At 30.6% G+C, this 16,442-nt stretch overlaps 2 protein-coding genes and 1 long non-coding RNA gene across 8 annotated transcripts in view; 2 read left to right on the top strand and 1 right to left on the bottom strand.

Moving 5' to 3' along the window:
- Positions 1-2,443: 2,443 nt before the first annotated feature.
- Positions 2,444-4,990, bottom strand: LOC148281038 (uncharacterized). Its single transcript, XR_015822445.1, has 2 exons — positions 4,878-4,990; positions 2,444-3,460 (listed from the first exon to the last, which is right to left on the bottom strand). It is a non-coding gene; the product is annotated as an uncharacterized LOC148281038 (long non-coding RNA).
- LOC148281039 (uncharacterized) lies at positions 3,226-14,967 on the top strand. 4 transcript variants are annotated; one of them, XM_088227353.1, is made up of 8 exons: positions 3,226-3,658; positions 5,021-5,207; positions 6,050-6,279; positions 8,997-9,161; positions 9,947-10,025; positions 11,287-11,490; positions 13,559-13,743; positions 14,726-14,967. In XM_088227353.1, exons 1-8 carry the CDS (start codon positions 3,594-3,596, stop codon positions 14,799-14,801), a joined length of 1,191 nt encoding a protein of 396 aa, XP_088083479.1. In that variant the 5' UTR covers positions 3,226-3,593; the 3' UTR covers positions 14,802-14,967. The 4 variants fall into 4 exon arrangements, 3 of the variants coding, with proteins under 3 accessions (XP_088083479.1, XP_088083481.1, XP_088083480.1); XM_088227355.1 differs by lacking the exon at positions 3,226-3,658 and adding an exon at positions 4,696-4,737; XM_088227354.1 differs by lacking the exon at positions 3,226-3,658 and having other exon boundaries at positions 4,856-5,207.
- Positions 14,968-15,603: 636 nt separating this feature from the next.
- The window catches only part of Amph (amphiphysin), a 120,878-nt gene continuing 120,039 nt past the window's right edge, over positions 15,604-16,442 (top strand). For 2 of the 3 annotated variants that reach the window (XM_088227358.1, XM_088227357.1), the window contains exon 1: positions 15,604-15,802. In XM_088227358.1, coding sequence (XP_088083484.1) covers positions 15,734-15,802 — 69 coding nt within the window. In that variant the 5' untranslated portion in view covers positions 15,604-15,733. The remainder of the gene's footprint in view (positions 15,803-16,442) is intronic. The other variant, XM_088227359.1, reaches the window with a different exon arrangement.

Below are 16,442 nucleotides of genomic sequence, written 5' to 3' on the forward strand. Positions count from 1 at the left end.
ACCAAACCCCAATACAAATTAATGCAATTACCTACCTTGGACTGGGATTCTTCCAACCTTAATATTCGAACCTCTCTCTCGCGGCAGGCTCTATCAGATCCTGTGGTCAGATCGGAACTTGTTGGTTTCTTGATTATTGATTCATACGATAACACAACACAGTGGATTGGAATGATTAATTGATATCTAAAATAACTTGTTAGCGATCGCGTTGAGAATATCAAAATCATATGTACATTCAGTGACATTGTTATTGGGCTGTAGAGAAAAAGATTGTACCCACATTATGATAATTACAACAATATCACTAGGGCTCAGAAGGTAGGAATACATTTAATACAGCAACCTAGTAAATGTACAATACACAATAAACATAGTACATGTGACACAACCAAAGTGGCCAGTTTCATCGCTTTCGCAACACCTTAGAAGACTGGTATCTTTATCTGTGTGAATTATTTATTATTTTTAAAGTATAATAAAATAATGAATTATTTGGAGGTTCCTTTCTTATGTCTTTATATGTATTGTATTTATTTAGATTTTTCGTACAATTGTATAATTTTGTACAATAACTAATAAGGAAGTTCAGCACTTTTTTTTATTACTATTTATTTGTTACTAGACTATTAAACTTACCCGTTTTATTATTTTAATTTTATGTATCGTCTCAAGTTCTCTTCCCCTCCTTCTCGATGAGTTCGCTTGATTCGTCAGTTGACTTACCGTAAACGGTAAATATATCGCAACTCTTTTATCATTGGTTGAAATGGAAGAAGTAGTGACGTCATGCAAAGTATTTCGTTTTTTTTAATTATTTTTTTCGTACAATATCAAAAAACTTCACCGTACAATTGAATGCTCTTATTATTACTGCACGTAAGAATACATGTTTTATATTCAATTTCCCGTAAAACTGAAATTCCTTGTTGCTATTAGCAATATCTTACAATAACTACTATTATAACTTGTGTTTTTTGCTCACATTTTTAAAGCGCAGATTTTAAAAAAATGTCATAGTGATTTGTTTCCTTTTTACGTATAGTGAAAATATGATAATAATTCGGACTATTCTGTTTGAAACATATGTCACATATTTGAACATAATAGTTATTAGAAGATAAGGAACGTATGAACCAGGGCCCCAATTACAACGGGAAGTTAACATTTATCTTCAATTTTATCTACAAAGTAAAATTAAGTTTTCTGTATGAAAAGCAGAATATGCATAAATGTTTTTTCTTCTAAACATGTTCAATTATAGGTTACCGACGAAAATACTTTAAATATTTATGCAAATATACCCATTTTCGTACACAAATATCGGTTTTTCTTTAAAGACAGTAGAAGATAACTCTGTTAACTTTCCATTGTAATCGAAGCCCTGGGTCTCGATTACGATGGGAAGTTAAAATTTGTCTTTAATTTTATCTACAAAGTAAAATTGAGTTTTCTGTATGAAAAATAGAAGAAGTTTACAAATTTTTTTCTCAACATGTTCAATTACCGGTTACCGACGAAGACACTGAATTTTCATACAAATATACACACTTTCGTACATAAATATCGATATTAGTTTATACCGTCTCAGTACCGATAAAGATAGCCGTTCGCGGCCTTGGAGGTATAAGGGCCTAGGACAAGGATTTTTATAAACTTTGAATAATCTTCATCTCACAACATGTTTTATGGCATGAAGTAATTTATTATAATAATGATTGAATCGGCATTCACTTCGTAACACTTCGGGTTGAATTATCATCGCATAAAATTCTTTGTTATTATTTATGCTTTATAAAAATACCAGGGCCCCGATTACAATGGGAAGTTAACATTTATCTTCAATTGTATCTTCAAAGTAAAATTAAGTTTTCTGTATGAAAAGCAAAATATTCATACATCTTTTTCTTTTAAACATGTTCAATTATAGGTTATCGATGAAGATATATTTTAAATGTTCATGCAAATATACTAATTTTCGTATACAAATATCATTTTTTCTTTATGGACAGTCAAAGATAACTCCTTCCCATTGTAATCGGGGCCCTGAACTAAGACAACAGTACATTTGAAATGTGTATTTTATTACTTAATGCCGCAAACTCCACAAAATTGATATTCATTATTTGATAAGCATCTGAATTGTTTAAATTTTTGTGGACACAATAAGTAGAAAATAAGCATACTTCTATTGGTAAAATGCAATGTTCAAAGTTGATGTGAAAAAAATTGAATTTATCGGTACATGGCGAAAAAACGTCCATAGAGTTTTGTTGTTGTATACAGTTTGTTGGGTTATATTTTTATGTTTGATTATTATTATTATGGATAACTTATATAGCGCCATTTTCGTAATAAAATACCTCAAGGGCGCTTTACATAGTAATTATATTGTTAAATTAATTTAATTGAAGCTTTTAAAATTTTAATTAAATTAAAACAATTTATTTTGCTGTCACATGCTACGGATTTATTCAAATGATTTAGAGAACAAGTGGGTTTTAAGTTTTTTCCGAAAAATCACTTCACTTTCACAGCCTCGCACCTCTGCTGGGAGAGCATTCCATGCCATAGGGTCTGCGACCGCAAATGCGCGTTCGCTAAATTTAGTGCGCTGTTTGCGTAGTATAATAACTTTTTCTTTCCCCGTAGACGTAGCTGATCTAAGCGTGAGACGCCTGTCAGCTAGTTCATCTGGAATGCATAGTTCCCTTAGATATTCCGGAGCAGAATTGTGCAGTGACTTATACATAAGCCAACAGAGTTTGTATTCGACCCTCTGTGGAAAACGTAGCCAGTGTAGTTCCCGAAGTAGTGGAGTGATATGACTGAACTTAGAGATTCCGAAAATAAGTCTCGCTGCGGCATTCAATACAGATTGTAGGCGAGTCATTTTGTTCATTGGTAGACCTGCATAGATACCATTACAATAATTGACTCTAGACACTACAAACGCATTTATTAATTGACGGGCGGCATCAACCGGCAAATTTTTGCGTATGGATTTAATTTGTCTCAGCTGGTAGAAGCATGAACTTATCGTTCTACTAATTTGAGCATCAAGAGAAAGGTCAGAATTGAGTAAAACTCCCAGTAGTTTAACGGTGGGTAAAGCGGTACTCCCTACATTGGGTAGAGCCGTATCCTGGATCAAATTCTGTCGTCTGGCTGAAGCCACCCACAGTTGTTCAGTTTTCGATGGGTTTAATGTTTGTCTGTTTTCAGCCATCCAGTTTCCTATTTTCTTGATGCATCCATCAATTAAATTGACAAGCACACTTCTCTCGTCTGGTTTGCAATAAAAATAAATCTGCGTATCATCTGCATAGCAGTGAGACCACAATCCACATTCTTTGATAATGTTCTCTATATCTTTAGTGTAAAGGAGATAGAGGAGTGGTCCGAGTACTGACCCTTGAGGCACTCCTGTAGACACCCGAAAGTTGGTTGAGCTTTTACCCTGGAACACAACTGCATATTCTCTTTCATTAAGATATGAACTGAACCACATATGTGCCTGATCACGGATACCATAAGTTTTCTCCAGACGTTCAAGCAAAATATTATGGTCTACAGTATCGAATGCAGCACTCATGTCCAGAAGAGCCATCAACACCAGATTACAGATGTTTATCATTCGACATTATTTTTCACTGAGGTTGGCGTTTGAAATATTATTATTATACCAAATAATAGGCAAGTTATTTAGATAAATAAAACATTGTCAAATTAAAATGATGACATCTGTGCAAACAAAGTCACACTAAAAGCAATGGAAATGTCTCGCAAATTTAAAATTTTGATTTCAAAGCTTTAGAGTTGTCCAATTTTGTCGCCAGAGGGGTGAAATTTCGAACACCTATAGATCGGGGTTGATACAAAACCCTTAGTTCATAGTTTGATTTACTTTATTCCGTTTAGATTTTTAATCTACAATTATCTTTAAAATAAAGATTTGATTTCATTTGCAACGTTATAAATAAAATACAGTGTTCTGCTTGGAATTCCATTTAAAGTTATTTTATTTTTTATTTTTAAAAAAGTATATTTCTCTTTTGTTATTTTGCATTCCGTGCTATGATGTAGTGAGCTAGGGAGGTTGCACGGCATTCATCATGAACCTTCTAATAAAAGTCCAAAAATTAATACTTAAACTGAAACTTCGATGTCCCCCAACTTTCTTACCTAAGACATTGATTCAATTTATGAAAATAATCTACATTAGACATTTTTGAAAAAAAGAGTCATTGACACATTTTTGGTCATGTGGTTACAAGAGGAGATCCCAGCTGAATGCTCGCACGAGGTTTTCCTGAAATTTTAATTATTTTATTTCACAAACACGTTCGACTTTCGCTCAGAGAAATTTCTTTTTTGTAGCTCCAAGATTGTTCAGTGTCCTAGACGAACAAATTAAGTTCTCCAAAATGAAAGCCATTTTTAGGAGAAGTGTACAAGTTTGGATTTTGTCTAAAAAAATAAAAGACCATTGTGTAAGACCATTGCAAATATTTATACAGTATTAAACTGATGATTGTCCAGATGTTTATTAAAAATTATGTTCATATTTTTGGTATTCTCTAATGAAGTTATATCCCAACTCAACAGTTTGATATTCCCCGTTTAGTTTATCATAGACAATAAATCATTTGTTCGTACGCATTTTTATAGTGTTGGAATATGATTCTGACAGTTGACAGTTTTGTTATGTTTATAGTCTATGGTGCTGCGTTTGTTGTATGTCGTGTTATAGATTTTTGTTATTTTTTAAAAACTTAGGATAAAAAAGCCTACTATTTTATACAACCAATTCCTTTGAATTTACTATTGTCTTTACTTTAATAAATAATTCATTGAAAAAAATATGAAAAACTTACCGCTTTTACATCTTCACACATATACTTTACGAATCAACCCGGTTTCATAGCTCTTGACATTAATTTATTATGCTGAAATATTACTTTTTCACGTTTTCTTTACATTAACCATCAAATTTCTCAATGAATTCTTTTTATTTTAGATCAAAGATGTTTCGTGATCTTAAAGCTGAAGAGTTGGAATATTTAGCAGAAGAATCGAAACGAAAAGCCTTAAGAATTAATGAACCAGAATTGAGAGAATACAAACAAAAACTTGAGAATGATTTTGTCAGGAAAAATCAGGCTTGCCAAATCAAAGAAAAGGAATATAAAGCTTTACAGGAAAAGGTAAATTTGGATAAACTTTTTTTGTATAGGAATAGTCAGCAATGAATATCAAAGTAGTTCTATAATGCTTTAGTAGTAGAAAAGAAAATAAATCTTTCATTAGAATGTGTAATTATACATGCATAAATTTATGTTCTTTAAAATCTCCAATCTGTATTATCATTTTGAATAGATCTATCACAGTGAACTATGAAATTAAATATGTACAGGAAAAAATAACATTTATATTCTCTTAAGCACATGTTTAACACTGTAAAATAAATAGAGACATTCAAATTCAAATTAATTCATTTTATCAAAATAACATTACAAATAACAAAATATTTAAGGCGTTATATTCGGACCATAATTCAAACCAGGAACCCTTGAGCAATGGTTTGACATTATTAAGGTATAATACTCTCCAATAGCAAGAGTATTTGCCCCGTACATAATTTCACTGATGTGAAAGATATCGATCTCCAAAGTGATTATGTTCAACTCCCGACTGCTCTTCCCGGCGCAGAGGATAGAGACATCAATATGTAATCAGTTTTCTATTGAATAGATTTGGAATCAGAGGAAAAACACGACATGATATAGGATTTACAATATTACCACTCACAAATGAAATTAATTCAAACATTATGTAATAATAACTACAATCTTATGGTATTCTTATGTAATTGTAATATTCTAGAAGTATGTTTTTTACAAAACTTTTTTAGTATCATGAAAATAACTTTGATGCTAATTGATTTTGTTAGACAACATGTCACTTTGAACTATGGATTATCACAAAATTCCTCCTCATTGTGATCATATAACAATTTATCAGAACACAAAAATTAATTTGTTTTCAGATAAACAAAAAAAGAGAACACCAAACACTATTAGAAAAAGCAGTCAAGGACTTAACAATTGAAAAACAAGAGAAACAATTCCTTAATGCTAGGAAAGATGTGTACGGAAAAGAATTACTTACTCAGATTGAAAATCAAGAAAAGACTTTACTGCTTGACAATGAGAGAAAAATTCTAGAGAGAGAGGAAATTAACAAATTGGTTGGCAAACTGAATGAAGAACATTTGCGGTTTGTTAATTTTGTATTGTTAAAAAAAATAATGATATTAATAAAATAATAATGTTGGTATTATACTAATGCTTAGATGTCTTTTTTATAATTATAAAAAACCGTGGTCTTTCTGGTAATCGTTCCAGGGACCGATTTTTTCACCTCTTTGCTGGAATTTATCTGAAAGTAGCAATATTAATTTTGAGGAAAAAATTAGTATTTACATATGTTATGATTTACCTAAATATTTCACATTTGAGACCATTTTCTTTTAGTGGCAAATAACTGTGTTATATTCATTTCGTAATAATAACTAATATAAATAACTGTATTGTTAAACCACTAAAGATAACTATGTCAGGGAAACAAGTCATGGTAAACATAGTGCAAAGTGTGACTATACCTATGGTGTAATGACTTACCTCATGCATTTTGATTCGGGGTTTAACATCCGGTGAGATCGCAACAATAATTTATTTCACAAATATTTTAGCATAGATGGAGAACTCATTTTATAATGTCTGTCACCCTAAGCATAACCAACGCAATAAACATTTTTGTGAAAAATAAGTTATTTATATATTTTAAATTAGTGCACCGAGAAAGTATCAGTTACCCATTTTTTTGTATATACAGTGAAACCTATATCTATCGTTCCTCAAATAATCGTTTTCCCGGATGTGTCGTTTATTTCTTGCAACTCCGAAATAATTTCATATAAAACATACAAAAATTGGTCGCATCGATCGTTTCACTATGCACCATTTTACCGCATTCATCGTTTGCATTACGATGCGTATTTGACATATTTTAATATTTTGTGTATGTTCTAATGCGCAGAAAGTTCGAAAGAGAAAGAGAGATATAATGACAATTAGAACAAGTTAGGGTCTCTGAAGATGATTGGCTAAGACTTGATACACAGACGAATTTCAACAATTTTGTCACATTTGACGACAATATCCCAACGTGTGGGATAGAAACTATCGAAAGCTTGTGTGACGCAAGGTTGAAGGAGACAGCTGAAGAGGTCGATATTGATGAAAAGGAGCCGCCGCCTGTACCTTCATTTTTAGAAGCATGCACTATCTTCGAAAGATTAAAAACATTCTACTACTCACATTCAATAACTGATGCCGAATAAAATATTATTTGCAAAGCCGAAAATATAATGTTGACTTACGGGAATAAAACTGTAAAAAAACAAACGTCGATGAAAGATTATTTCCAATGCAATAAACTTCAATATTTTTTTTGTTTTTGTTCTGCTTTCTAATTTTATTTAAATACACCTTAAATTTGCACCTGAAACCTGTATCTTTTTAGAATTTTAACCTGCCAATGGTAATGCAGATTGCCAGGGCGGTATCTTTACCTGATCTTATCTCCTTGTGTATTGACCTCTTATTCCGCATTCATTGTTTTCTCGCATTCATAGTTTATTTCAATTAGTCCCTTTAAAAACGATAGATAGAGGTTTCACTATATATTATTTAACATATTTTTACTTAGCATAACAGTGTAAGTGCTGTATTTTTAGTATCATTAAATATTTCCATCATAATATAGCCATTGCTGTACAAATATTTAGCTCGATATTGAATACCTATGTAACCTAAAAGTAAAGTAAAGTAAACTCATAAACTTGGTATAAAGTTACGCCTTGGCATAGTGGCAGAATATGGATGGAAATATTATCCTTATTATGGTGGTAAAATAAGGATGTTATTTCCATCCTTATTCTATCACTATGCCGTGGCGTATCTTTATGAGAAGTTTATAAGTAAGGCCCAATATATAATTGTTATTCTTGGGGTCTCTTGGTTTATACTAAAGAAGTACCAAGCATTACTTACTCATTTTGTACTTATGGTGCTTTTAATTAGTAACATGAAAAAATCATTATGTTGGAAATGTTTAGGATAGTTATAGTAAAATTCTTCCATATTTGCTAAACATAAATGTTGCAAGTGCAGATCCTAGACATAAAGAACGTAATTGCTACAAATACACTGGATATGCTAGTAAATTAACATAAATTAATTTCTCAATCTTAGTCAAAACCATTTTGTGGGCTTTTTAAGTATAAAACATTACTTTATATTTAAAAAAATAACATTCACACTAAGTATACCGTCAAAGGTACTGCATGAAGTGACAATATTAAAAATATTTCAGTAAGATTGGTCAAGGCACCATAAAAAAAATTGCTTTTCACATTACATCCTTTTATGCAAGTGCGTTGGTTATGCTCAGTGAGGCAGTGGTGCGAAAGTCTTATACATTTTTCACTTATTTGTTTTAGAAATTTGTATAAACCACTTTAATTTTTAGTTATACGTCGACCGGTTTCAAGGTTACTACCTCATTATCGGGACTTCTAACTTAGAATCACTCGTGTTACTATTTATATTATAAAATATTTAAAGAAAGGAACAGAAGAATAAAAGAATGACAGAGGAAGAAAATAATATTAACCATAGTGGGAATATTTTTAGAAAAGGACTCGAAGTTAATATTGACTAATTATTTATTATGGGAAGTTTTTGGTTAATAGCTTTACTTATTTCTAATCTTTATAATATAAAAAGTAATGTGAGTGATTCTAAGTTATTATTTATATTTGTATTTATAAACTAATAATTTTATATGTCATACCTCTAAGTGAAAAAGGTTTTCGATTGATTGATTTATTTTTATCTGAGACTGAAGAAATTTTCGTTTGTAAATTTCAGGAAACTACAGGATAAAAAGAGTCATGTTGAAGCAACTCAGTATGAAATGAAATTATTTAACAATGCAAAAGATATGAGCAACACAGTGAAAAGACTTAGTTCTATCGAGGAGCTCAAAAAAATAAACATTGTTATAAAAAATCTTGATGAAAGATCCAAGCAAATGTTAAGTATAATATATTTTTCTTTAAGTAAATAAGTCGAACCAAACTTTGGGTTTAACCCTTTTGTTTCATATAGTTTAGACTAAACTAACTAGAGGCATTATTTTATATAAATTAGACTAATAGGCCATTACGAGCTGGATTACAATTCTTGCTTGACTTTTCAGGTTTTAGATTGATAAAATAGTCGACCCACAATTATTTTCTTTTCTCTTCTGAATCTTTATATTTTTACAATGGCTTTATTGTTGTACAGCAGCTTGAGCATTCGGTGTCCACGCTTGAAAAAATAAGTTCGATCACAGCAAGGCTAACATGATATTGAGGAGTAATTACTACAACTGGATAACTTCAAAATCTGAATTCACATATTAGCTAACCACTAAAAACACTTCTTTGTATCCCTCCATGAATGCTACAAAAAGACAAGTTATGCATTCGAATCATAATATTATCATGATTTTAACCCACCACTTGTCTATTTGTAGCAATCATTAAGATAGATACAAAATAGTTTTAAAGGTTAACTCGAAAATTCTGATTTTTAAGTTGTAGTCATTACCCCGCGATATTGTGCTTGGTGGTGTTTTTACAATTAAATATTTCATAATCCCTGACAGGCACCTGAAGCCTTAGACTAGTCATCTTGCCTGTACTATGTAACACAGTGCCTTATGCTAATTTACGATAATTTCAATGTTATTGCTGCTTCGTCTAATTTTCTTTATAGGTGATCATATTGTTTTATTGTAAAATGTTAAATAAATTTTTGTTTGTAATTTTCAGGGCTGAAGAACAAAAGCGTAAATTTGAATTGAGAGAAGCATTAAAAAGTCGGATGGCAGCTAATTTACTAGCTCAGCAGGTATACTGCACGATTATTATTTATGCAATTCAATTTCTTGCACAATAAGTTGGCGTTAATACATTGGTTGGCTTAATAATAAAAAGCAATATCCTATAACCAATCATAAACAGACTTTTTTGTACAAATTTTAAAGCTGTTTGTGATTAGTGGATAGATAGTGTTTGTAGAAATGGATCAAAAGAAAAACATAATGTATTTGAATGTTGCAGTATAAATAATATTATTTATAATGCATTTATATCAAGAATGCGTATTTACATTTAAGTAAAAATATTAACTCCATTTTCTGATCCCCATTTTAAATTGATATATAATTTATCTTCTGTGATTCAAAAAATAAAATATTATTTTTATTGGTCACAGGAAAATTGTTTATCCTGTCTATTCTGCATAGATTAATGTAATGTAACGTAGAACGGAGATGGACCGTAGATGCATTTTCAAAATACTCAATGCTATAAGTGATGCCCTATTCTAAGAACAACGAATCAGATTGTTGTGCTATGACTAGTCACGGACTGTCACGGACTCATGGATCAAAGGTCCGTGGTTCGAATCCCTCTCTACCCCAACTTGATTCCTATTTTCTAATAGTGAGTTAACTACTTGTTGAAAAAGGTCCCTCAAAATAAAATATTTGGATAAATCATAAGAACGCCAATACTTTTTTTTTCATTAAAAAAAATAATATTTTATGACCCAATGTCCAAAATTTATAGATTAGTATTGACTATATAGTATATACGAAATTTCGTCACACAATTTTGATTTCTTTGAATTAGATCTTCCCACTTTTCGCAGATCTCTTCACCACTAACCGGTGTGGGATAAAGAAGAGTTGGCAAGGCTTAGCTCAAAGTCTTAAATGTAAATTCTGTTTTTTTTAAATACTTAATGCTATTATTTTACATCCTTGTTTGTCTTTTCTACATATATTTACGTTCTGTTTATTAAGTTTTTTGTATATATTATGTTTCTTGTAAGTGTAAATGTAAAAAATATTTATAATAATATGTACGCAATCCAGTTAAACCATTGGTTTTGAATATGCTTCTGCTCTGTTGTTAGATCCTTTTAAAGATAAAGTTTATGATTCTGAAATAAGTTAACTATTTATAGATATTTAAAACAATATTTATTCAAAATTAATGGTAATGTTACTAATGCTTCAAATAAATCATTTTGAGCAATACACTTATTTGTAATCAACTCAAAATCCTGTTTTCTAAATGTATTATTTTCAATTTACATTATTCAGGTTGAAGAAGAAGCAAAAGCACAACTTATTCTTGAGCTGGAAGAGCATGAATACCTAGCAAATAGTATGACGAAGGACAATGTAAAGTGTAATTCTGACTATGAGCAAAGAAAAGCCATCAGCAAAATGCTGCACACTCAAATACAATCTAAAATTGCCCAAGCGCAAATATTAAAAAAGCAGGAAGAAGAATTTACAAGACAGGTGAATATTATAATTTTAATATGTCTATGTTTTGCCTCTCCAGTATTAGGGATGTAACGGATGTGACTTTTGACATCCGCGGATGCAGAGTTTGGGTATTGACATCCGCGGTGTGAATGTTTTGAGAAGTAGCAAAAAAAGATGTACAAACAATTTTTTTTGTAAACCCAATATGACAAAGGCAAGTTGTAATATGAAAGTATTATTTTTATTACTTATTTATTTTTAATGAAGGAAGGCAGTCATAAATTTTTTTTTTTACAAAGTAGTATTTTTTATTACAAAATGGGAAAAAAACACGCAAAAAGAAAAAAGAATATCAAAATTTATATTATTACCCATATAGGCATATAGATGAATTAATGATAACCATGTCTTAACAAATTACAACAGGGATGGAGAATACCTTAAATAAGGGAATATGGAAGTCTAGGCATTTACACGGCTTATGCCCTGTCATTGGCTGGTTTAAGTGGCCACTTTACACACTGTGTAACATTCACCATTTTGCCTATGTTAGATCATCCATATTTCTTCAATTCTTCCATTTGTTGATTTTAGTGAAGTCAAAGAGCTGAAACTTTTAATGTTGTGAAGAGATTCATCTGACTGAATTATTTCACAAACTAGGCAACGCCTGAAAACAATTTTTCAATTTTTAAACTTCTTCTTGGACCAGTTGGTTTCATTACAATATTTGAGTACACTTAAACCAGCCAATGACAGGTCATAAGCCCCGTAAATGCCTAGACTTCCATATTCCCTTATTTAAGGTATTCTCCATCCCTGTTGTAATTTGTTAATCTTAATGACTCCCGAGGGGGTGAAATCCAGTCTTTTGTCTGTGAACATTTGGACAAACTCAAATATTGTAATAACCATGTCTATTTAAACACATGTTTTACCTATTAATATTTTTTTATATGTGTACTATTTCAATACATAAAAAATTGTAAGTAATTTTACTGTTGTTCAATTTTAAAACTGCTACCTGCAAAAAGGGTCAAACGTCATAGAAATATTATGTAATAAGTTACGCGCGTATAGTAAATAATCTTTTTTGCTACCAAGTTAACAAGTATTCCATACGCAAAATAACTTAGACCAACTATGGGAGGATGCCAGGATACAGAGCAGTACGGTGTCTAATTACAATTACACAGCTCTTAGATTACAAATAAAAACTAAATGATTATTCTTACATTAGTAATTATTAAATACTAGTAATACCTTACTGGTAATATTATTACATTATTGTTAATAATACACTAGCAGCTATTAAGCTGATGCGTGTATATCAAGTTAGTGTACATGGTTATTAAACATTATAAATTGATTTATGTATCTAGGCGGTTTTTGAATTCATTAACTGAACTAGCACCGATAACTTTCTTAGGAAGGCCATTCCGTTTCTCCACAACTCGGTTTGTCGGTAAGTTCTTCCTGGGGTTGGGTGAGAAGGAAGTAGTGTTTAGTTTCAATGAATGACCTCTGAGATGGAGGTTTTCATTCAAAATGAACCTTGATTTCAACTTGATTGTTCAGTTAAGATTTTGAATGTTTCAATCAAGTCACCACGCTGCCTCCACTCTTCCATTAAACTTAGCGGCAGCAACTTAATAGCAGTGATAATTTTTTTCCAGTGTAGATTTATAGTTTTGTAAGCAGATATATAATAATATTATTGGGTCATATCTCTAAGATAACGATTTCTGGTATTAAAGTAGCAAGAATTTGCTTAATTTCTTTCACTTTATAGACAAAACTAAAAATATGTACAATGTTTATGTCTTATAAAATTAACTATGAATTAAAAAGGTTATGTAATAATAAGTGTTTATAACATTTTTAACAACAATATTCTCAAAAATTACTACTAAAAACTACGTCTGTAGTAAAAACCAAGTACGCATCCATTAAACATCCGCAATAATTCATGCGGAACCGGATTTGGATCTTCTAAAGTAAGTGGATGTTCCGCGGATGTTTTGCTGATGCGGAGCTCTTAACAACTCTGTCCAACATGAAATAAATATGCTATGTTTGTACTTTAAAAACATTTTTTCAGTTGGAATATGAAATTCAACGGCAAAATAAGCTTGATGAACGCCAGAAAACGTATGAAACTTCTAGAAAATTCAAACATAATTCTGATATGAAGCAACAAATCTTTGACAATAAAGCAAAACAAAAATTACAAAATGACATGATACAGATGACCAATGAATATGTGAAATCGTTTAATGAAGAAAGGTAATTTAAATACACTTAATTTATTTTTTTCGCCCTCGTGGTGTAGTGGTCAGCGTATTTACCTACCATGAGAGAGGTCTCGGGCTCGATACCCGACATGGTTGGCTTGAAATATTTTTATTTTTTTTAAATTGTGTTTTTACACAAGAATATTGCATAATCCTTGGACTCGCTTGACTCAGCTTGATAAATAAATAAACTTAACTTAACTTGTTGTCAAGTTTAAACATGATTACTTATTTATTTTATTAATATAAACAACAAATCTGCCTTTTACAAAAATTTATAATACTAACATATTTGGCTTACTATTTTTTTTTAATAAAAACATAAATTTCCTTTTACCCGAGATTTATAAAAAAATTAAACCTAAAAATTATACAAGATTTATAAAAAAAAAAAAATTACCTTAAAAGTATACAACATATTCAGTAGAAAGTTTAAACAATTTAAGAATAAATTAAATAACAAATTAAATCATAAAACATTTTAAAGTAATATAACAAGGAAATCGTTAGTACTGTTTCATAAAGCTGGGCAGAGTGAAAAAAAAATTGTAAAAATTATGAAATATATAAATAAATAAATATAATTACCATTCACCATCTTTAAAAAAGTTCAAAAGGTTTGTTCTATAGGAACAATACCCTACATTAAATATATCCATCCGTTGCCGAGTTCATGAAGTCTGTTTAATGGTTTAAAAGGTTTGTTCTATAGGAACAATACCCTACATTAAATATATCCATCCGTTGCCGAGTTCATGAAGTCTGTTTAATACGGCATTACAAGTATACACTGTCCGTGAATTGTTGCTACAAAATGTAAAAAAATAATTATATATTGCATATTCTTAACCATTTTATGCCATTAATTTTATTTAAAAAAATAGTTATTTGCCCCCAGTATCTCTTTTAAATTATTTTTTTACCTTATTTGCTTGAACTCTTATTTATAAAAATATATTTATCTTTTTTTCTAGGTGTCGTCAAATTGAAAATGAAAAGAAACTTATGTTACAAGAGCATAACTACAAAGTTAACAAGACATTTTTTTAACGCATGAAGTTCTGCTACATTTAAAACATCTTATTTTTCAATCAGAAATAAATAGTCAATACTTCTACATATTATCATTACTCCGTGAAATATAAATAACATACAAAAGGTCTTGCATTTTTCTTTATAAATTTATTACAAAATAGTAAAAAGTTAATTTATCAAATGTATTAGTTTCATTTCTTTTATCTTTTTATGAATTTTCTCAGTATTGAAAATTCATTCCTAAAATATGATTTCCTTTAACATATTTTATTTATTATAAATAATGAAATAAATTAAATAATTGATTAAAATAAAATCACTTTGTTTTTTATGTACCATGGAAATAAAATGGGATATAAAAAATATTATATTATGCACAATCATTATCATTCTGAAAAATATTATTTGCTTACATATATGTTAATAATACTTTTAATTCTATTAACATCAAATTTACACTTGTGTACCGGTTTTTGTTTTATCAAATGATTCTTAAAGCTTTGTTTTGTAATGTAGTTAGTTTGTTTAAATTTTGATAAAAATAATATGCTGCTTCAGTAGTTGTGGTTTAATAATTATTTTTTTTATTAAACCAACACAGTCATAGTTATAAACAATACATACATATTAACAACAAATGACAAGACCAATCACGGGTTTCTAATAGGAATAATTTAGCATGAATCCTTATCAATCAATCTTCTAATTCTTTTGGTCTGGGGAGTTTGTTCGCGGCTGTAAATTTATTGTCCGTCGGGTGCTGCCATCTGCAACAGATCTGCAATAAGTGATTTGATAGTTCCTATTTCTATCACTAGGCAGCAGGCTATCGTTTATTTGACAATTAGTAGCTTCGTGAATATCCGATAGAGGCGCTGATGTCAGTCAACTCGCGGATCGCACGGGGCTCGTGAAAGTCGGACAGTCGGCAATGAAAAGTGGCAAAAATGGCAGAAAGTAAAGGTGCCTTAATCGCGAAAACAATGCAAAAACATGCAGGAAGGGCGAAAGAAAAGGTAATTTAAATCTTTTCAATGCTATTAGTGTGTAAAATAACTACGGAATTCGTTGACATTTTTGCTAAGTTCTTCGTGCTGTTTTAGTGCCTTTATTTACATTTTGCCTGTGCCGTAAAAAGTGGGTTAGAATGTTTATCGGAATTGTTTATTTTGTTTCGTGGATATGATTTAGGGTGCCGTTTTTTAATCGAGTCTTAAAGTGCAATCTCCACCTGTTGCTCTGTTCCCGAAGTTTTGTGATTGGCGTTATTGTACAAAAGTTTGCGCTTTCTTGTTTACAAAAGGAAACAGCTGATACGAGATATGGATGGTCCGAGTATCTGCGATAAATGAGAAGATTTAATTTAAGATGTTTCATTCGCCGAATCCCGGCGCCTAATTGAGGAGTGAGCATCATATATATTCGTATTCTCCAGGGCAATACTCCAATCTAAAATTAGTGTCGCGAGAGCCATGCTGTAATCTCACTCCCGGAATAAACTCAATTTTCGGACTGACAAATCTCTCGGCTCCTTCGCTCTAAATCTGTTCTACGAAATATTGAAATATGTTTCATATTCAATATTACGGTATTTGATTCATATTACAAAATTCACATTTGTTGCACTCTGTAGTTACGTAATTATACACGCAACAT

Source organism: Micrasema longulum, unplaced genomic scaffold (genome assembly GCF_059751315.1).
Source record: "Micrasema longulum isolate JH-2025_06_02 unplaced genomic scaffold, ASM5975131v1 h1tg000501l, whole genome shotgun sequence".
NCBI classification, from domain to species: domain Eukaryota; kingdom Metazoa; phylum Arthropoda; class Insecta; order Trichoptera; family Brachycentridae; genus Micrasema; species Micrasema longulum.

Coding starts and splice junctions, on each gene's coding strand:
- LOC148281039 (XM_088227353.1), top strand. CDS start 3,594: ATGTCCAGAAGAGCCATCAACACCAGATTACAGATGTTTATCATTCGA. Junction 9,162..9,946: donor GATGAAAGATCCAAGCAAAT/GTTAAGTATAAT, acceptor TGTAATTTTCAG/GGCTGAAGAACAAAAGCGTA. Junction 11,491..13,558: donor AAGAAGAATTTACAAGACAG/GTGAATATTATA, acceptor ACATTTTTTCAG/TTGGAATATGAAATTCAACG.